The following is a 23,158-nucleotide window of genomic DNA, read 5'->3' on the forward strand; positions in this document are numbered from 1 at the left end:
TTGAAATCCTCAGGGATGCCATTTAGGATCTCATCAGTAATGTCATGTGTAACAGTAGGAACAATGCATTGTGGGAGCTGTAGTTATAGTTGTATAGCTTACCATAACTGTGATAGGTAGATTTAGAGCTGCGACCAAAACGTCAATTTATCAAGGATTTTCATTGAATTTACAGGATCTTTAATGCCCGCACATAACCATAACGTCCCTCCACCTACAGTGTTTTAAATGAAGGCGCATTATGATGTTACTATAGTAAACAAAACTTCTTAAATGTCATTTTTCTGAAAATGTACGGTAACCATAATGTCCCTTTTAACACATTTTCTTCACTGAATTTTAATGGTTTTTAAATGATATACCTTGATCATTTAACCAACGTTAAATGGAGGTTGGGACATTTTCATAGGTTTTCCTACTAAACTGGTGCACATACACATACAATTACACTCCTCTTCTTGTACTAAATATACTTGTGTTTTAATGATACACTAAAACACATTGATTACCACAAATTCGGAGACTATTTGTCATTAAATAGCTATGTTTTACATGGTGAGCGTGCACCTGAAAGATTATTTACATCAAATATATAAACTATGCTATTACCCACATATTACTCGCACATTATTCAGGCATTAAGGCCCAGCGTTCCAAATGAAGGGGGAAAGTCATTTATCATAGGTGGTGGCGACAGTACTCGCAGCAATTTACGAGCACATATAGTTTTGGCATTAGCACCCAAAAAAACATATGCAAGTGCGAAGGCTTTGTTTAAAAATAAAATAACTGAAATCTTATCTTTTACATTTGCCTGGGCACTTTACACTTCAGAATGGGTGCAAGGGGCTGGCTAAGTGCATGGAAAATGTACATGTATTTTGCTACAAAAGAGGGTGACAAGGTTTTCGGTTGCCGCCTGCCTCAGCTCTTTCCCGGTGCTGAAAGGGCGTCTGGTGCAGGCTGTAGTCGGATGTGATTGGCAAGCGAAGCAACCATACCTGTGTCTATAACCAAAGATTTGGTAGGCAGGGGGCATGCCATAATCAACCTGCTTAGAGTGGTAGGCAAGGGGTATGCCATAATCAACCTGCTTAGACTGGTAGGCAAGGGGCATGCCATAATCGGCATGCTTAGTCTGGTAAGCAAGGGGCATGCCATAATGCCATAGGTTGATCATGTCCAAACTGGACTATTGCAATGCCCTCTATGCAGGTGCCAACAAATCCATCATAAATAAAATGCAAATCCTCCAAAATAACGCTCTTAGAGCAGCCCTTGACATACCCCGAAAAGCACATATTTCAAACGTTAGGAAAGACCACCACTGGCTCAAAATCAGCGACAGAGTCCTGCTCAAGACACTATCGCTTACCCATAAAGGGCTCAACAACACTGCTCCCCCCTACATCTCAGCCAGACTGACTAGAAAATCATCCAGGCACCATACTAGGGCTACTAACCACTACCTGCTCGAAAACCCTAGATTCAGATGCTCCAAAGCGGGCGGAGCAAGCTTCCCTGTCAAAGCTGCCCAGGCCTGGAACGCACTGCCCATTGCACTGAGAGCCAACTTACCCTATTCCAATTTTAGATGCAAGGTAAAAAACTGGCTCTGGACAAACGACAACTAACTCTCGTGGCACCCAATGACCACGATACCGTTGTCTAAAATGATTCTGTTCTCATACCCACACCTGTACACTCCCTCAACACTATAATATGCTCGTTTTTTTTCTTCCACACAGCGTGTAATGATATGTTCTTACTGCACTGTTATGTTGTTTTTCATCTATACTCTGTATGTAACCCAAGCTTAAGTAACCTTGTACCTGCTGCGCCCGGCTACCCCTGGGTTTTGTGCGCATTATCAAATAAACAATACAATACAATACAATACAATACAATACAATACAATAATCAACCTGCTTAGACTGGTAGGCAAGGGGCATGCCATAATCAACCTGCTTAGACTGGTATGCAGGGGGCATGCCATAATCAACCTGCTTAGACTGGTATGCAAGGGGCATGCCATAATCAACCTGCTTAGACTGGTAGGCAAGGGGCATGCCATAATCGGCCTGCTTAGTCTGGTAAGCAAGGGGCATGCCATAATCAACCTGCTTAGACTGGTAGGCAAGGGGCATGCCATAATCGGCCTGCTTAGTCTGGTAAGCAAGGGGCATGCCATAATCGGCCTGCTTAGTCTGGTAAGCAAGGGGCATGCCATAATCAACCTGCTTAGACTGGTAGGCAAGGGGCATGCCATAATCGGCCTGCTTAGTCTGGTAAGCAAGGGGCATGCCATAATCAACATGCTTAGACTGGTATGCAAGGGGCATGCCATAATCAACCTGCTTAGACTGGTAGGCAAGGGGCATGCCATAATCGGCCTGCTTAGTCTGGTAAGCAAGGGGCATGCCATAATCAACATGCTTAGACTGGTATGCAAGGGGCATGCCATAATCAACCTGCTTAGACTGGTAGGCAAGGGGCATGCAATCGGCCTGCTTAGTCTGGTAAGCAAGGGGCATGCCATAATCAACCTGCTTAGACTGGTAGGCAAGGGGCATGCCATAATCGGCCTGCTTAGTCTGGTAAGCAAGGGGCATGCCATAATCAACCTGCTTAGACTGGTAGGCAAGGGGCATGCCATAATCGGCCTGCTTAGTCTGGTAAGCAAGGGGCATGCCATAATCAACATGCTTAGACTGGTATGCAAGGGGCATGCCATAATCAACCTGCTTAGACTGGTAGGCAAGGGGCATGCCATAATCGGCCTGCTTAGTCTGGTAAGCAAGGGGCATGCCATAATCAACATGCTTAGACTGGTATGCAAGGGGCATGCCATAATCAACCTGCTTAGACTGGTAGGCAAGGGGCATGCAATCGGCCTGCTTAGTCTGGTAAGCAAGGGGCATGCCATAATCAACCTGCTTAGACTGGTAGGCAAGGGGCATGCCATAATCAACCTGCTTAGAGTGGTAGGCAAGGGGCATGCCATAATCAACCTGCTTAGAACACAGGTGTATTCTTGTGAACATATCTTATGTTCGAATCTTCCTGTTTGGGAAATGCCCCAAACGAGGGTGCTAATGTGTACTATTGAAAAAAACTCTCATATCTTCCAAGCCAATAACATTATAATCACACTGCAAGGTCAATGTGGTATCTTGTATCATAACAAAGTATGAACAAACTTTTTTACTGAAAATTGGCAGTACTGCAAAGGACGTTTCTTTTATGTTACCTTTTTTCAACAGCAAAAGAACAGAAACAAGAGCACACACCTGGAACACAAAGTATCAACACACTTCAGGATCTAAAACTAGTTACAGAAAAACGAAATAAAGAAATGTAAAATATACAGGGAGGTGAACAAATTAAATCGTGCTGTACTAAAGAAAAACGAACTTTTTAAAATGTTATTCCCCAACAGAAAGTACCTTCCCACTGTCCACACAGGAAGTTACTTAATTGTTGAAGAAATGATCCTTTTTTCAGAATACCGCCTGTGCATTTAGAGGAGCATCGTCTCCTATGTGTACCCCCATACATAGATCCCATCTCACTTCATGCCGCTGAAATGGATTCCTGTACTTTGCTACTCCTCGCAAAGGCCCGCTTATATTGCATATGCACCCGCAGGAGTATAATCCAACCTTTCTCGTTTCTGCTTATGGTTTGGTTCGATTATCTTGCCTATCAGAAAATACCACACCCAAGACTCAGCGACATGCCTTCTTCTGGATCGCCCGGCCATTTCCTCTCTTTACCCTTGAGCTCCGACCCCCAACCTATCCATCTCTACAGAGAATAATGCTACATGATCCACACATCTGCACAGTCGTGAGCCCACAGCTAAGTTCTCTGAAGATCTCAAAGCAATGAGTAGAGTACAGTTGAAAATGAAAACCTAGTCAGAAACGGGTGCTGTTAAAAAAAAGTATCACGGCTGGGACCTTTCTACCTTTTTCTTCTGTCTAGGCTGTAGATCCGTGCTTCCTGTGTGAGGAACACAGTGCTTTTTTTCCTAAAGACACATTAATATGCACTGAGAAGCACGCATCTGCCATGACTTCCATTTGCAAGGTTTATTGCTCTTTAGAGGGAAATATCACTGTTGTAACTTGGTGGAATCCACTGAACTAGGAAAATTGGATACACAATTTTGTTGTGTCTGTGTTCATGCCACCTACAATTTCATAGAGTGGCGTAAAAGTGTCAATTTTTCTAGAAACAGGAAATCCCAGTTCATTCTACCACATTTCAAGGGTGATCCGGGACTGACTAGCTGTTTTCGCTAACCTTTCAGATAGTTTTCCAAATCTCAGACAACTGGCTTTTCCAGTTAAGGAAGAGTAGGATCTTGTTCCTACAGAGCATCTTCCATTTCTAAGACTTTAAAACACGGTCCAAGAAAGCTAGACAAAACAGATAAAACAGCCAACAACGTGCCAGGATGATGGAGAAATAGAAGAACCACAACTCCAAGTAGGGGATGAACCTCTTGCCGATATTCTACAAGAAAAGCAGTACAATGACAGCCTACAACAAGATACCTGTACATACTGTACAAAGTCCGAATACACGATCTTTATTAGTGAACAAGATCTTTCAATTTTCATAGCAGTTGCTCATCCTCAAAAATAATCATGTCCCACCATTTGTTTCATATTTACTCAACAGTTACATTAATTAAACTTCAACTGTTCTTTACACACATTTAATATTTAATCCAATTATGACATAAAAATACAAATTTATCAAAAACACGTTATAAAACACTGTATGAAAATACAGTTGATGAATTGATGTTCACAATGGTTTATGTAGTAACCATTGAAACCACATTTATGTCAATTTAATGACAATATCAATCTAGAGATGTTAATTGCAGCCTCTAAGATAACTAATAACACAATCTTAGATCTCTGTCTAGCCAAGTAGACAACGTTTGTCACAGTTTTTAGATTTGTATTTTTATAGAGTGTTTCATAACTTTTTTTGATAAATTTGTATTTTTTATGTCATAATTGGATTAAATATTATATGTGCGTAAAGAACAGTTGAAGTTTATTGAATGTAACTGTTGATTAAATATGAGCTATCTATCTCTTGTTTAAATTAGTTCTCACTACCCATTATAAGATAGAGCTACCACTTAGGTGGATTCTATGGGACTCCCTCCTAAATTTAGAGCCACCATTTGTTTCTCCATTTTGTTATCATTTTCATGTTGTTCTGATGTTTAAGGTATCTTGTAGGCTTTTGTTTTGTAAAGAAGTTCAGCAGAATTGTTAATCTGCACTACTATTTTTCCTTTTAAAACATTTTCAAGAAAACGAAATACCCAACAAAAAGAGCTTTTAGCAATTTCTCTTAACAAAATATAACAAATGTTAACTAATCCATCTTGTATATGAATGCTTTAGTCAAGCCTTAGAGCTTGCAGCACCAAAAGTCTGCTTTGTGTGGTACGTGGCTGCCTCCCAGGATAGTGGGCCGAGCCGAACCCATGGACCTCTAACGAGGGCAAATATCAGCTAACACAGAATACAGCCTCATGGTAAGACCTCTAACTATATCAGGGTTTCTGGAGGGAGAGCCTCACCTGGGGCTTTCTGTGATACAATATGTCCATGTCACCTTCACTCGTGCCCATTGTGTACACGTGATAGACACTATTTTCCAAGCTTGGCGATTGGCTAGAGATATAAAAACTGTAAAAACAAAACAGGAGAAGTATTAAATGCAGGCTTCTACTGTGTTTAATTCATGGATACCACGTTTGATGATTGTCAAAGAGAAGACATCATCCTCTAATATACTACAGTGCAGTAGAAATTAACAAATAATATGTGGCAGGAGGCAACCCCAGTCAGTGGTGAACCAGGTTTTCACCTATTGTGCCACCCAAAGTAAGCACTTCAGGGATATACTACAGCACTACAATACCATTACAAGGCAGTGACACCAGTAGCACAGATATTATTATTACTGACCAAACCCCCAGGTCCTAATTGTGTGTTCAAACTGACTCCATTGCTACAACAGTAGCATTTCCATTTCTGTGACTAGTGCAAAAGGAGGTACCAAGATTCAAAATGGGCAATGAAGTCACATGGCACGAAGAAGGAGGGTTCTTTGTGGCGTAGGCATTAGGTAAATTGAGTGGGATTGAAGGAGGTTAATAGGCAAAAGCCAAGTCTGCCTGACAGATTCCTTTCAGACGCGGTACAGCATGGAGAGCAAATGACAAAGCACTGAATTCTCCCAACACAACGGCTGCGATTAATATATACCACATGCACTGCGAGCAAGCTGCTTAGCTGGCACACCGTCTATTGTGCTCATTCAGGAAGTGCCCCCAAGTTGGAGAGCATTTCCACCTGCTAATGTCCAAGGACCCAAGTTACAAGCGGAAGCAAAGGAAATGTCTTCATACAGAGTCCAGAAACACCAGCCCAGTTCTGCCATATTGCCACTCTACAAGTAAAAAAAAAAAGACACAACAAAATGTCAGCTAGAAAAACGAAAAGAAACTGTTTTTAGTTTGTGTTTGCTGTCCAGGAGAGCCATAAAATCAGACCATCTGAGCCAGTAGGCTTGATAATGACAGTGGGACACTTAACATACTTGTTTTATTTTTTTACAGAGAATAAGAACAAAGGGATGTCAGTGACAGGAAACCACGAAGAAGGAAATTAAAAAGTGTGAAAAAATAAGGACCACAACAACTAAAATGACAGCAGCAGCAGGCGCTGAAGATGTGCTTCAAGGGTGCCCTTTTGAAGCCACATCATTCTTTAGAAATCATTTAACCCGAACCTCATGATGTTCTGCTAATATTAACCACTATATATAACCATAGTCACGAGATAAACACCTCATTAATTTGCTATTCCTTACTGAGAGTTGTTCATACACATTTCCGTACAACATTCAACAGGTGCACACCGAACTGTTAACAACTAATCTCTCCTCTTCAAATGCCATGCTTAATTGCACCTCATCATTCAGTTGCTTTTAACCAATCTCTCCTACATACATCATTCTTAAAGTGCAAATAAGGAAAGGGCACTTGTTTGAGTGTATGTGTTAATCACCCTGTGCCTCTGCTGAAAGTTCTGCAGACACGTAAACAACACAAATAACACATTAACTGAAAGATAGTACAACTACAAGCAAATTGTTGGAAGCACTTCATGTTCTGCCAATTGTCACTCGAGATAGATTTGTGATTTAAGGCACAGTTGGGTCTGTCTCTAAAATCAGTCATGTTTAAGAAAGAGGGAACAGCTAATGTTAGACCAGGCCAGGCCTTCATTGTTTTAACTATGAAAATTACCTTTGCACCAGAGCGTGGATAAAAGTAAGTAAGCTTGGTATCTCGAGTGTGAGGATTGCTTGAGCATATCAGCTTAACTAAAGGGCATGCCCCGTTATTACCTTCAGTGGCTTGGCAAGACCTGTGCTAAACCCAACGGGTATGCCACAATGATGTCACAACTCCACATGTATGCGAAACTCAGCCCTCTTCACACTGTGGTTGGATCCAGATTGTCCAACAGATATCAACTCAGTTATTTCTTGAAAAGCAGACAACACCAAGCACTAGGCCTGGCAAAGCCTTCATTGTCTGAACTATCAAAATAATATCTGCAGAGAAACTCTATACAAAGAAGTGCAATAGAATTTAGAACTGCATTTGGTGCCTAAAGAATGAGGATTCCTCGTGTGAGTATGTCTGCTTCCCTAGAGAAAAAACCCACTGTCTATGTTCAACAGTTTGGAAACCCTATAGCATAACGAAGGGGCATGCCGAAAGCAACGTTATTGCTAGATGCAGGCCGCAGATGCAGTACAAAATGAATACTTTCTTCAAAAACAGACACCAGACATAGCCCTTAAAGTTTAAATTCTCAAAATGAAGTCTGCTGCACAAACTGGCTCAAAGGAAGCAAAGAAAACCCCCCAAATAAGCGAATTGTATATCAAAAAGGAAGACACAGTTCTTAAACTGTGTGTGTGTCAATCATTCTGTGTATCTATTGAAATGTGTAAACAAAAATGGTAGAACAAACATTAAAACATGTTTGAAAGGTAATACACATTGAAAGCAAAGTGCTGCAAACACACTTGGCTCCCTTGATATTTTTACTGAAGTCATGCTTGAAATATAAAACAGAGTTAACTCTGTTCTGCCCGTGGCATGGTCTTCAGTCATACACTTGGCCCCACCAAGCCATTATGCTTGACACTGACACAGACTTTACCAAGCAACCCAAAGTAGCCACTGAACCTCGAACACAGCCAGACTCTGGGACCACCATACTCAAATGAAAATTCAATGTACTACTGTCCATGGTGACAGGCTGCATATATACACCTAATATGAATTACTTAACAAACCACCCAAAACAGATGTTAGAACTGAATTCCAGCTTCACCCACTTTCCACTTTAGCTTGAAAAAATATACACGGACCACTGGTCATGGCTTGTATCCATGTCCATTAGTCACATTACTCAAGGCATGGACATGTTCACCCTAAAAAACAGCCATGGAATCGTCTTCAGCCATTTGTCAGACCACTCCAAGCCACCCAAAGTCATCACTGGCCATGACCATGGCCAGCAGGCAGACAAAGTGACCACTTTACCCCATATCATGTCCATTCACCACTGGCAATTACCGGCGCCCATGGCCAGTAATCACATTACGAGGTGCAGAGCTTTCAGAAATGCATTGAGCGCTGCCAAGCTACTAAACAAAACCTCTGGTCTTGCCCATTAGCCAAGGCCACGTGTGCATTTATGAACACTACACTTCTCTAGACTATTATCCATAGCCTGCAACCATGCACAGGAACCACAGTGGTTCAGGAATGACCTTTGGTCATGAATCAGGCCCCACCAAGACATCCAAACCTGGCACCAGGCCTGGATGTGATCAGGTCCAGTGACCCGTTTACCCCCATAGTAGGTCTGTGGCCACTTGCCTCTTTACCCCTACATCATGTCCAAAGACCAGTAGCCATTCCACATACCTACAGCTTTCCAGTATTTTGATATATCAGGTTCAGCAGCAGCCAGGCCCAGTGAACTCTGTAACCCATAGTAAGTCCATCTGCCACTGGCCATGGCCTGTAGTCACAACGTTTAGCCACTTTGCCAAATAAATGCCCTTTTTTCCATAGCCCATTCCCTGACAACCCACTCAAACTAGCCACCAGTTCCCTGAGTTCATGCACAGTGGCAACTTTACCACCATTTAAGGCCACTGCCCATAGCCTTTGAACATGGTCAGAGACCACTTTGCCCCATGAATGGCTTTGAGTTATGCACAAGCCTTGACAAGCCACTAAAAGAAGTAACTGGGCTTGGCCTATGGCCAGGCACAGTGGCGACTTTACAGTCATTTTATCTCCGGACCACTGCACCCAGGGACCACACTGCCGCCATCAAGCTACCCAAATGCAACACTGGTCCTGCCTTTTGCCAAATCCAGTAGCCACTTTACCACATAGTAGTCTGTAGCCACTGTCTACTGGCAGCCTGCTGCTTTATACCCAAACTATGTCCATAGATTACTGTCCAGAGAGAGAGAATATTTGTATTTGGTGTCAACCATGAACACTAATTACACATCAATACATAAAGCTGCGATAAAACATGAAACTGAAACTCTAACATTATTATAAAAACAAGTCTACCATACCTTCTAAGACCCTCCTTTACAAACATCTGACATCAAATTAAAATCATTCAAATTCATTAATAAGCACATAGGATTTGTAATTTCTCTGATTCCGAACTTAACAAAGTAATTTCTAAAACACTGTCCTCCAAGAGCATTCAAAGGAGGAAATATCAACAGGAAATGTAAATATTCTCTTCAAACCCTAACCCACGAGAACATTCTTTATGGCCCCTCAGACAGATCATTCTCTAATAATGGTAAGATATTTAGGCCAACCATTTGTATTATTTGTCTACGCTGCGGAGATCTCTAGGAGCTTACAAAGCCTCTCTCAATAATATTCCAGCTGGGGGGGGCAAAGAAAAATTGCATTGATGGTAACAAGCATAAGCGATTCATCATGCATACATGTTCCAGCCTAACAACCTTATCCCCAAGAACAGTCCATAGTTCTGTTGGGCAATTAATTTGATTAAGTCCACTTGTGTATCAGAATATTTCCATATTTGCACCATATATATTTCTCTTGGGCTGGAGACAGGCGCATTGGCTTCACAGTTAGTTTTAACATAACATTAAAAAAAAAAAACTAAGGCTCAGCAAGAACTGCAATGCTGTGAACCCCAAGTTATGTTAATAAATGCCTCCCCCGGCGCACTGGGGTCAATGCCGGCTAGATTCCTTAGGAATTCATTCTGTACCACATCTAATCTTGCACAGTTGGAGAAGCCCCATATTTCACGGCTGTATAAAGCAGACAAATGTACTGTAGCTTCCATTACCCTTAAACATGTATCCATTCTCTTACCTCCATATTTGTAATATAAGCGCCTCAAACCTCTAAAACATGTTTCAATTTGTTTTGCTATCCTTTTAAACTGATGGAGCCAGGTGCCATTCCTATGGAACAAAATGCCTAGATAGTTATATGTACTCTCCAATGAGATATTGACATTAGTTATGGCCCATACAAAGTTCTTTTTACAAATTACAAATGGCACTATTTTTGTTTTCTACAAATTCAGTTCAAGACAGCACACTCCTCAAAAAACCTGTGTTCAGTTATTTGTTTGTTTGTTTGTATGTTCATAGATCGTATTGCACTTTATGAAATGGGACACAGCTTTGACCACTTTGTTGTCAATTAACAACTACAAAATATCACCTTTCCCTGTGTTTCTTAAATTAGTGTTCAGCTAGCATATCAGAATACACATTTTACGACTTGAGACATGACACATGACCACTTATGAATCTGGAACAATTTTTTTGTCAGTAAGCAACCACAAATGCTAAAGTTTTCCTTTGCCAATGCTTGTTTGATGAGTTTTCAGTCCTATGTTGGTATATTCGTTTATTACATTTCACTCTACCTAAGGAGATACAAAGTTTCAATCATTTGTTCATCAATGAAAAACGACAAATGCCAAAGCTATTGGCTTTCCCATAGCTTGTTGGATGGGTTTTCAGTCTTATTTTTGAATATCAAATTGCACTTCATAAAATGAGTTACCATGCTACAAGCATTATTTGTCAATGAAGAAGGTCAAATGTCAAAGCTATTGACTTTGACAATGCTTGTTTTTTGCATTGCTTCATTGATAGTTTTGGTTGCATTTTGAACAGTAATATTACACTATATGAATCTATCTATCTCTCTCTCTCTCTCTCTCTCTCTCTCTCTCTCTCTCTCTCTCTCTCTATATCTCTGTGTATTTATGTGTCTGTTTATCTATGGTGTTTATCAATTTAGGTAATGGGTTGCTTGCATCCGGAGAAGGGCGCTCAGCTAATCAGATGGCTGGAAATACGGATGAGAACGCTGTCAGTGTACCCCTGTATTTTCCAGTTACCTGAGGCCTTTCCCTGGGCGGCACCATCTTTATTGTGGGGAGTCACTCCCTATTGCCTCCCCAACCCCAAAGAGATCCTGCTCCCTTTCCCAACCCCCTCGTCCACTCCTCCACTTCACACTTAACTGCTAGTCTGGAGCATTGTGCTCCGGTACAGCGATTCTCATGCCAGCGATCGCTATGGAATTGGAAAAGGAACTAAGTGCGTCTTCCTATGGTGGCAGCCATATTGTTTCTTTTTATGGGAGATTGGGCTCACGCAATATGCGTGGAGCCCATCTCTGGTGCAAATACATATCACCCCTTAATCAGGCGGCATACATGACCAGTAATGGCACACAGCCCTCTCTGAGGCCCTCGCTTTGCTCCTGCCTTCCTAGGCTCAGGCTGCCAGGCAGTTACCAACCAGGTACACCCCGCTATATGGGGTGGGTGATATACTATTCACTCTTAAGCACTTTCCAGTAAATCAGGCAGAGAGAGCACAGTTCATAGCAGGAACCATGGGCATAATTATAGGGGGGGTGGGGGTGTTGCCCCCCACCCCCCAACTTTCATGGCACACCATTTTGTCCCCATTCATTTGGCTGGGGCACCTTTTCTTCAGATGTCATGTCCCCCCCCAACTTTTTCAACAAAGTTACTCCACTGGCAGGACGTTTTGTTCAACCATATGAAGGTATGTACACTTCTCTGTGAGGAGTCAGAAAGTCACAAAGCTACCCTGTCATATGCTTGTATATCACCTTGCAGTTTAGGAATACACACTGTGGGACCAACAAACCTTTGTAACACACTGTTTAACATGGGTAAATAGAATATATTAAAAGTGTCTGTCGTGTATCCTTGGCATGGTCATGAACAATACAGTCATATATTGGTATGTTCCTACAGCACATATTTTGTACCTTTTTACACACCGTTTTTCTGTTTTGGAGTGCCTATCGATTTGTCTATTTTGTGTTTGTGTGTGTCTATCCACCTACCTATCTGTCTGTCTCCTGCAGTAAAATGATAAGGATCTGACTGAAAACGGCTCTTCAGTCTTAGTTACTTACTTAATTCAGACTTACACTAAAGTGCCCAACTAAACATATGGTCCTATTTCACTCTCCTCACCCCTGCCCTAATGTGAAACCCCGCATTTGCTTCCGCCAATTATCATTTTTAGCTATTTTCCTTACAATTAAATAGATAGAAATATTAAAACGTGTGTTCAAATATTACACCTACAAGGCAACGAGACGTGTACAGCATTTTGTCAGTCACACTATCTTCTTTACCGCCAAATCTTATAGGAAGGCGTGTCCTTAGTTCTTTGCATCCACCAGAGCCACATAATGAAAGCTGGCTACACAGTACCATCAATGGATTTTTTACTTGCATCAAATCTAAGACATGCAAGTCACGTATACATAAGGGATGTACCCATATCAACAATATGGGCGACTATAGTTTATCAACAATAAATTGACATGTGAAAGTACATTTATCGTCTGTATATTTAATTGTCCATGTAATCTTTATTGTCTACTAGCAGAAGTACATGTTCTCCGAACCGGGTTCTGTAGACAGACATGAAAACACTGATTGGGTAGGTCACTCTTCAGATTCACTTATGGCTTGATGTGCTTTGCACCCTGAAATAAACCGCACTAAGAATGGGCGCATGTGGCTGGCTGACATACCCCGAGCAGACGTGGGGGAGGTGAGAGTTGGTGTGCTGTCGCATACTGGGAACTACTGTGCCCCCTCCCACCTGTCACCTCAACCTGGCGTGGTGCAGTTCATTGCAGTGCATTGTGGTATAGATATCTTGGAAACCGTGCATCCTAGTGCCTGACCCTTGAGGTTTGTTCTTCGTGTTGGGACCGGTCCTTCTATGACCACATTGATGTTTCACTGATTTCAGGCAACCGTCTCATGTGTGAAGGTGCTGAAATCCAGGGAAAGGGAGGGGGTGTCTCAATATCAAGTAGCTAGTAATGTCTGCAGGATCCTAATAGGTAACTATGCAAAATGTAGTGCAGATTGGTGAAACGTGGTGGAATTGAATAAGGAACAATGCTTGGCCAAGCCACAAACCCACCATCAATTTTTGACTTGCGCTGAAATCTGGGGAATGGGGTGGGGTTTCCAAATGTCATGTAGCCAGTAATGTCTGGAGGGTTGCCACAGGTAACTATGCAACATTTGGGGCAGATTGGTAAAACAGTGTGCAATTATATAAAGAAAAACGCTTCGCCAAGCCACAAACCCACAAACGAATTTTGACTTGTGGTTGAAATCTGGGTGAAAGGGGTATCCAAATGTCATGTAGCCAGTAATGTCTCGAGGGTCCAAACAGGCAACTATGCAACATTTGGTGCAGATTGGTGACACAGTGTGGAATTGTATAAGGAACAGAGCTTTGCCACACATCCCACCACAAGCTAATGTTCACTTGTATATATATAGGTAGAGAAAATATTTAATTGGCCATGTAATCTTTGGTATACAGGATACACAACGGGCTAACTTAAACTAAGAATTCTACAACATATATGAGCAATTGCTAATGGAAATCTTCCATATCCTGTTACAAAATATTTTTAGAAATGCCTAAAGGACATTGGTAACTTTGAAATACGTTGGTATAGACCGGGTTTAACATTATCAATTTAAATTTTGTTTTATTTTTTATTTTTAGTGACATTACCATTGTATGAAGAGTTTAGTTTTCATAGAAAGTACCGTTAACTTTTTAAAACAGTTTTTCCCCTCTGATTTCTTTGTTTTTTAAAGAAAGTATTATACGATTCAGGCATTAATTATGTTGACAGAAATGTTTTGTGTGCATCTCTACATCGTGTTCATTTCCTGGTATATATTTCACGTTGCTGTGTACTTTTAACTTCACTTTGTTCATTTGACCCCAATATGCTTGTACAGGTATCCTCCTCATTGTTGCGTGTGGCTTACCATCTTGTGAATTTTGCAACATGTTTTTTTTAGCTTGTGCCATGTTTTTAACTTCATTGTGTCACTCCAACACTTTCTTGGCTGCACGGCGGCCCTACTGCGAGTTTGGTGTTGTGGATCATCTGTTGTGTTTCCCAGAATATTTTTATTTCACGGAATGTATTTCATTGTGCAGCATGTTTTTAATTGTATTTCATCTCTCTAACCCTACCGTGCATGTATGGCAGTACACTGCATACTGAATGAGGCTGATATTTTGCAGAATATTTTTAATTTTGCACATTTTTAATTGAGTCTTTTCCAGTGATACATTCACATGACTGAATGGGGGGGGGAGGGTTGTATTCTGGGTGTTGGGGATGCTTTTGTGTGTTTTGTGGTATCATTTTAATTCACTTTTGACCCTCAGAGTCTTCTGTGCATGTATAACAATCCTATTTTCACTTTGTGGTATATTTCCCAAATTTGTTTTGTCCCTCAAATCCTCCTGTGAATCAGCATGTCATCCTATGTGTTTTGCAGAATATTTTTCATTTTTCAATATATAGTTTCATTTTGCTTTATTCCTTTGCCCCTAATGTGCATGAGTGAATCGAGATGGGTGTGCATCTGTTGGAGGAAGCAATACTTTTGTGTGTTCTGCAGAAGATTTTTAATTCAGTTCAGCCCTCTACATTTACTGCTCAAATACAACAATTTCAATAATTGTTTGGTCTTAAAAAGTGAATATCTGAGTTTGGCAGATCCGAATTTCTAATAGGTGTGTTCCAAAAATCTCAAAAATCAAAGTAGACAATTTTAAGATATAATTGGCTAAACACTGTATTATTAAGCCCCTATGTATTTCCCTGTGTAAAATCTTTTTTTCTCCAGAATTTTTAAAGGCATTTAAATGTGTATGAAACTTCCCCAAATTAGGCAAGAGTATTCATATTTAGCCAGATCAATTGCATGCTAAATATAGTGAACTTTGATGGGTGTGAACATATATTACACAGGAAAGTTTAATGAGTTGTATGTGCTCAGTCAAAATTACTGTGAGCATTTTAAAATGTGCAAGAACATATATGTACAGTACATGATACAACAGAAAGGACACATTTGCTTATGTCAATCTGAATAAAGCGTACAAGTCCTTCTTGACTGCCACAAAAGGTTTCCCGGGTGGGCTTGAAACCATTTTCTGTCATTCATAAGTGGTAAAGATTTCCCAGCAGAGCATGCTTTTGTCTAGTAAACAAATGAGAGAGCTAAGTGTACAAAATTAAAATCAGTCGAATTGAAATTGGCTATAGTTCTTGTTCAGTCTGCACAACAATATTCTCCTTTAGCAGAACATTGATTTAGGTGTACCTGACTTTCAATGTGTATGGTTATAGGACTTTGTACAAACAACAGGCTTAAAAGACCCTCTGTTATAGATATGAATGGCTAGAAGGAATACAGGTGCAACATCATATAACTAATCAAGTGTGTCTTTGGAAAGGTATACTGGAGTCAAAAGAATTCAATTTGTACTCTACTTCATAAACGTATCTCAATACATTTATTATCACATAACAAATTATTAGTTAAAAAACGTCAAAAAGTGTTCTGTGCACTCCAAAGTGACTAATGCTTAAAAATACATACAATATCTCATTTTTATTATCAACAAATTAATTGCATGCTTTCTTTTTTAGGAATTATTTCACAAACCTTATAGTGCAACAATGAAAGGCAATTGTTTTGTCTATACTGGTTTTCTTGATCTTTCAATGATTATAACATTTTTGACAACAAATACCTAACTAGTATGTACTTTATTAACAACCTCATAAATGGGGTTGTTATACAACCCAACATGTTTCATTCCAACAAGTCTATTGATCTGATTATTGGAACTTCTTCAGAGGAATTTTCATACACTGTTCAAATGGGCACCACCCCTGCAGGATTGGGTCAAAGATGAATAATATGTATGGAGGTATTCGATTGGATTAGTTCTTATTCATCTGTGAATTTGCGTGTTCCTATGTTACGAGTGTGGGTCGCTTTCATTATGTTGTCATCGATTCCTGTGCCATAAACAAACAAGACTGCTCAACCTACACGCTGTTCTCATAAAACATTGTGCCTTTTGTTTAGTAAAAAGGTCACTCTGATTTTCTTACCACCATGATTTGTGAGGTTATGGATAGCGGTGGAGAAGATCCATTTCTCTATTGGTCCTTTCCATTGAATAGATAAATGCATCCCTTAGTTATGATACAATTAGTACATATCTTACATTGCTAGCGAGTATGTTATACAGTTAACGTAAACTTTTGCAGTCTTCATACTTACTTTTGTAAGCCGTATAAGATGATTTGGCTTCTAATCTCGCTTTGTGTAGCACCCATGTGTGGTGTGTGGTGCGGGCTGTAAAGTTGTCTAGGTATTTAATCTGCTACTACACAAATATCAACTTCTTTATTATAGAATTGTTTCCTACATATGTGTATCTACACTGGTAGAAATACGGTTCATCAGTTAACTTAATTTAATGTTGATACATATGCATGGATTGCATGTATATCAACTGGCTGTAAGGCACACTTGATTAAATCAAGCAAACATTAGGTAGGGATTTCTTGGAGGATAAACAATAATTAACTTGGTAGAAAAATTACATTGGGCCTCATTACACGGTAGGCGGTAAGGGTTTACCGGTACCAGTAAGGGCACCGGTACCGGTAAACCCTTACCGCCTTACTACGAGTTCCCTTTGCGGGACCCAACTTTAACGGCTGGTTTTACCAGCCGTTAAAGTAGGGTGCCGCAAAGGGACCTTGGTGCTAATTACGGTACCGCAATTTACGGTACCGTAATTAGCACCTTCCCCATTCCCATTGAGCCCTATGGGGGCAAAAATGGGAATGGGGAAGTGCCTTGGTGAATAGGGAATTACCGCCCCCGCTCACCTTGGAGTAGGGCGATAATTCCGCCATCCACCAAGGCGGACACGGTAAAATACCGGCGGTAACCATGGCGCTAATAGCGCCATAGTTACCGCCTACCGTGTAGTGAGGCATTGTTCTTTACCAATGAGTCTCATGAGAGGTCATCATACCTTTAGACATCGCAACATATTTTGCTCAAATGCAATCATATTTTTTGAAGCATGGCCATGAGAAAGTACATTTACTAACGTTAACCTGATTACAAAAATATCAAACGTGTTTTCTAAATTCACATCACTATCGCCACACACCAAGATGGTGTGCTATTTCATGAGAATCAATGTTTTGGTGCATTATGTATAAATCAACATTTTACAAACAGGATTTATAATGTCGAAACATTAAGTTGCGGCCATGTGGAACTCATTATACAATGCTCCCTTTGTACACTGCAGCCTTCATCAGGACGTAATTATTTGCGGTTTCTCGATGGCTAGACTCCCATGTTGTATGAAGTCTCTTCTTGGTGACTACAATACACAAATTAAAACCATGTTTTTTACCCTCATTGATTATTACCATATTTGTCCTCTTTATTTTCTAAATGTTACCTTATAGCAGCACCATTATTAATAGTGAAATCATTTCAGAATTTCAATTTTGTGTTCTTAACTTATCAGTGAGCAACGCATTCATGTAGAACACAAAGTTAATTTTCAATTGCAGAATGATGTCCACTTATACATCTGCCCTCCTTTTAGGTCTCTTTTTCTGTCATGGGCATATCTTCTTTTCTTTTTTTTTTATAAACAAAGAATGATCTAATGAGGAAGCCGTTACAAAAAAAAATATTTTTACCAGAAACACAATTCTCTAATCTCTGTAGCCGAACCATGCCAAAGACTTTTGCCATTCCACCAATCAGAGAAATTGTATGATCATTCTCAGTGCCGTTTGAAATGCGTTTTTATTTTAGTATTGGACTAATTCTGACCCCTCCTATGAAAAAGGACATCTTTAGATAAAACAATGGGAACCAACCCACATTTGGTTCCTAAAAAAGTGCTAGGAATTTCCAAACCTTTTAGAATCTAGGGCCTTTTGAGACCCTAGTGTACTCTCTGTTTTGGTTTCTGTAAACACCACAGGTGGCACATCTGGGACAGTGCATAGACAAAGGATCGAAACGTGCACAGTCTGTGTTTTTTTTACAGGTTCCTGAAGTGTGAGAAAAAGGTCTCAGGCGATGCATGCATTTTAACTTTATGGGGATAAAAGGAAAGTTTGAGCTGCAGAATGGTACCCACCAGAAATACTGCTGATCTCACAAGCGGATAACCTCCTGTAATGACTTGCAGCTGCTAACTGCAAGCTAGGTTTGCTATTAGTCGATATCCATATTGCCTCTGAGCTCTTAAGGGAGGTAACTTGAAAAACAGCAACAAAGGTTTTATTGTACATTTGAATGTGCGTGTAACATTTGTATCTGAAATGTGTCCAAATGAACTTTCTGGTTTTGCTATGAATTAGAGCTCTGCACAGTTTACATGTGCATGTTAAATTCAACCATAGGGGACGCCAGCGAGTATTTCACATACTCACAGAGTCTGAAGTCAGCTCAGGTGTAAATACTGACATTCCTTTTTAGCCATAGGCAATTGTGGAAATGTGTCTGTGCCACAAAGCTAATATTCCTGCTGTCAAACATACTACACTTTGGGCCTCATTCCGAATTGGGCAGTAGCCATGGCGCTATTAGTGCCATGGCTGCCTCCCATACCGGATCCAGGTCCGGTCTGGTGGAATGGGGACATTCTGACCTGTGATATTCTACAGGAAAGTTGACACCAGTTAGACCCTCCCTTATCCCTCCTTCCAAATTTCCCCATTTTGTTTTATCCCCCCACTGTTTTTTCCTTCCCTTTCTTAACTATATATTGTTATATAGTCGGTAGGGAAATTCATCAGTATTGGGACGAAATAAAGGGTAACTCAATTTTCTTTTTTAGTTTTTACACTAATTAAGTAGCCTTGTTGCACTGATAGACTGGCACTTTTGCAGCGATGCGATATCCCTGTTGCACTACAAAATAGTCACTTTGAAACTGTCTGTCTCACTTTCAGTGGTGTAGTGGCTCAGTCACATTTCAAAAATCCCTGATCCACTGGTGTATTGCCCCTGTTGCACTTGTATGGCAGTGTGATAGCACTGGGATAAAGATATGTTTCACTGGGATAGATAACCTGTTGCGCTGACACAGGGTCTCTTTGTGTTGGCATTGTAGGATTTCTTTGCTGATACAGCAGCCATGTAGTGCTTGTTTATAAGAATTATTTTTATATGCAGGAAAGTTTGGCTGTTGCATGTGAAAGCATCAAGAAGATACGAGCAGACATGGGAGGAACAAACATCCTGTCCCCTCTGAACTGGATCATCCGGCAGCCGGTGCGGAGGGGCTTCCCACGCCTGTTGTTCTTGTTGACCGATGGAGCAGTCAGCAACACAGGCAAAGTCATTGAACTTATCCGACACCATTCTTTCTCCACGAGGTAAGACCACTTGATTAGCGTTCATTAACTAAACACCCAATTGGATATTTGCCTCTACCGAACCAACCAGAAGACTTACATTAATGTTACCCATCAAGTTACAGCTACTCGTGAACATAATCCAGACACATCCGCTAACTGTTGGTTTATGAAACCAACTGAAGGAGCACAGCCATAAATAAATACCATCAATCGGGGATATAAGAAGTGAGTTTGACCAACTGCATCCACTAAAGTACATCTGCTCAGCTGGTAAGCAAGCTCAGCTTGGTAGAGTGCTTGCTGCTGAGATTTGTGTGTGATCTGCAGGTCGCAGGTTCGAATCCTGGCAAGGACAACTCAGCCTTTCATCCTTCCAAGGTCGATAAATGAGTACTTACTCAGGTTTGGTGATATTGTATGTACATATATTCTACGTAAAGTACTTAGGCATAAGTGCTATATATAATAACACATCATTATCTACTCACTCAAACAATCCATAGGTCTTCCACTGATTATGCCCAAATTAGATATACACCATTCCCTTTGCAAAACACGATGTTCCAATGATATAATATGATAAGGCATTTATAACACGCCTATACACAAGTGTTTCAAGGCATGACAATCCCCTTAAAGAGCCTTCCACCATAACACACAGAACTAGTCAGGAAATGTTCGCTAACTGCACACACACCAGGGGAAATCTTCTCCCAGAACTTATCCAGAGACCACCCATCAAGGGATCCTGTAAAATCAAACCACTAACACTACGTGTTACTCCCATCAAGTTAATTGAACTGAATGAATCCACCAAAGGCATTGGAGAACTTACCCAGCTGAATTGACCAGGGATCTAGCACTGGTATCGTAATGCAAGGGTCTCCACTTGCTCCACTAATCCAGGGATCCCCATTACCAAAATCCCTCAGAGTCTTTGACCCTTAAACAGCAATGGAAATGCATAGCTTTACTACCATATGATGTCGTATTCACAATGATTGCAAACCCCTCGGAAAAAAAACAAACACATGGCAACAGTAATTACTGCATGCTGTGTTCCCATAGAAAATAGCACAGCTCTCATAGTACCCAGATCTGTGCTCCGTTTAACACAGCATATCGTACATTTGATGTTATATATATATATATATATTCTTGATTTAATCACCGTTGTGATTTTTACAAGATTTTTGAAGTCCAAAAGAATCTAAAAGTCCAAAAAAACCTGTTTCACTTTTGATGTTTGCACTTTACTCAGGAGTTGCGAAAATCATAGCAAGTAGCTTTCTTAGTTAGGGACTTCATGATTCTCGTCTTTCTTATTTAGCAGAACCTGCTCCAAGATTTTCCCTGTCGCTGTCACCCAGGTAGTCTTTTCGCCTCCGATCAGGCACTCCCACCAAAGGTCTTCCTCGAAGATGTGCGCCATAGAAAAAAGATATATCAGGAAAGTTGCTCTAATACTGTCAATTCCTGGACATGACAGCAAGAGATGTCCCACAGTCTCAATGATGACCTTGCTTTCAAAGAATCTACAATTTTTTGTTGTCGATTTCCCTCTAATTGCGAGAATTTCGTTTGCATGAGATTTAAACGCGTCCTCAAAAAGATATTCCTGAGCGCTCTACTTGGATACTTTTTCAACAAGGCTTGGATCTCATTTAACTTTCTTGCCTGAGGTGGTAACTGTGAGATCAGTTTGTATTTTGAAGACTTGTCGAGGGTGTCTATCTAATCAAGTTCATTTAGCTTAGTTTGCACTTTTATAGGGTTTTCGATCAATTCCTTTTTTGAACTCAAAATTTCTAACAGTTTGTGATCTTGTTCTCTTTCCCAAAGAGTAAGGAACTTACAACAACCTCCTGCCTGTTCCCTATTTAACAAGGTGAGAAGCCAGGGGCATTTTTCCAGGAGAGTTTTCCTGTAGAACATAATACTCTTTGGGGATCATTAAAAGGTGGGCGGTAAGGGATTACTGGCACCGGTAAGGACAGTTGCCGGTAATCCCCTACCGCCCAATTCCGAGGTCCCTTAGTGGGAAATGTAAGGGACGTGTGGTCTGACCACACATCCCTTACGGGTCCCGCTAAGGGACAAGGGTGCCAATAACGGGCTTGCAAGTCGCAAGCCCATTATTAGCGCCCTCTCCATTCCCATTGAGCCCTATAGGGGCTCAAATGGGAATGGGGAATGGCATGTTCAATGGGGATTTACCGGTCCCGCCAGGGTTGGACTACACCGGTAAGTCCCCATTGAACTACACCGGTGCCGGACCCGTTATTGGTGGCAGTCATGGCGCAAATAGCGCCATGACTACCACCAATCTCAGAATGAGGCCCTTTGCCTCTATAATTGGAGAGATGTTTGGCTCAGTTCACGTCTAATCAAGACCAAGGGAGTTGACTTAGGCAAAAAGAGAACCAACCTCCAGAAATGGATATCCAGAGTCTGCCAGATTGTTTTTGGAAGAGATGGCATCGCTTCCACTCCGTACGATAAAGCCGGAACGACCTTTGCTCTGTAGAAGTTTATTACAGGAACCAATGAAAAGCGGCCAAACTTTTTGTCGATGGCTTTAGCTTGCTTTGCTAATTTCTGCATTTTTTCATGTAAGGCGTTCTGCATGGAGGTTTCGGATTTTGAGCTATCTAGCATCACTCCAAGATATTTCAATTCCAACACTTTTTCAATTTCTTTACCTTCGAAGTACCACTTTACTTTTTCTCCTTTCATGGGCATTTTTTCAAAAGACATGATTTTGGACTTAGATTTATTGATTTCTAGGTCATTTTCGGCGATGTATTTCAAAAAAGTTGTCCAGCTGTCTTTGCAGACCAATCGGAGTGGGATCTAAGAGGATCACGTCGTCCGTGTATAGTAGTCTGGGTATCTTTTCCTGGCCAAGTGTATGAGGGAATGATCTTACTCTTTCTTCCACTTCTTTGTAATCTCCCAAGTAGGAGAGGAAGAGGGCTAGAGCCAAGGGGCAACCTTGCTTTACCCCACGAGCAGTTGATATTTCTTCAGACAGTATTCCCTGATTACATAATCAAACTTGCATACTGGTGTCTGTATGCGGGGCTATTATGGAGCTCAGAATCTCTTTTGGACATTTCCATGAATGAAGTTTGAGCCACATTTTTGCTCTATTCACTTGATCAAAGCTTACGTTAAGTCAATAAA

General features: G+C 40.8%; 1 protein-coding gene across 1 annotated transcript in view; it reads left to right on the plus strand.

The window, feature by feature from the left end:
* VWA5B1 (von Willebrand factor A domain containing 5B1) overlaps positions 1-23,158 on the plus strand; it is a 1,692,038-nt gene that overhangs the window by 966,288 nt on the left and 702,592 nt on the right. Inside the window, exon 10 of the mRNA XM_069610372.1 lies at positions 19,788-19,990. Within this exon, the coding sequence (XP_069466473.1) occupies positions 19,788-19,990 (203 nt within the window). The remainder of the gene's footprint in view (positions 1-19,787; positions 19,991-23,158) is intronic.

This window comes from Ambystoma mexicanum, chromosome 8 (assembly GCF_040938575.1).
Source record: "Ambystoma mexicanum isolate Mex_15411 chromosome 8, UKY_AmexF1_1, whole genome shotgun sequence".
Taxonomy (NCBI): Eukaryota; Metazoa; Chordata; class Amphibia; order Caudata; family Ambystomatidae; genus Ambystoma; species Ambystoma mexicanum.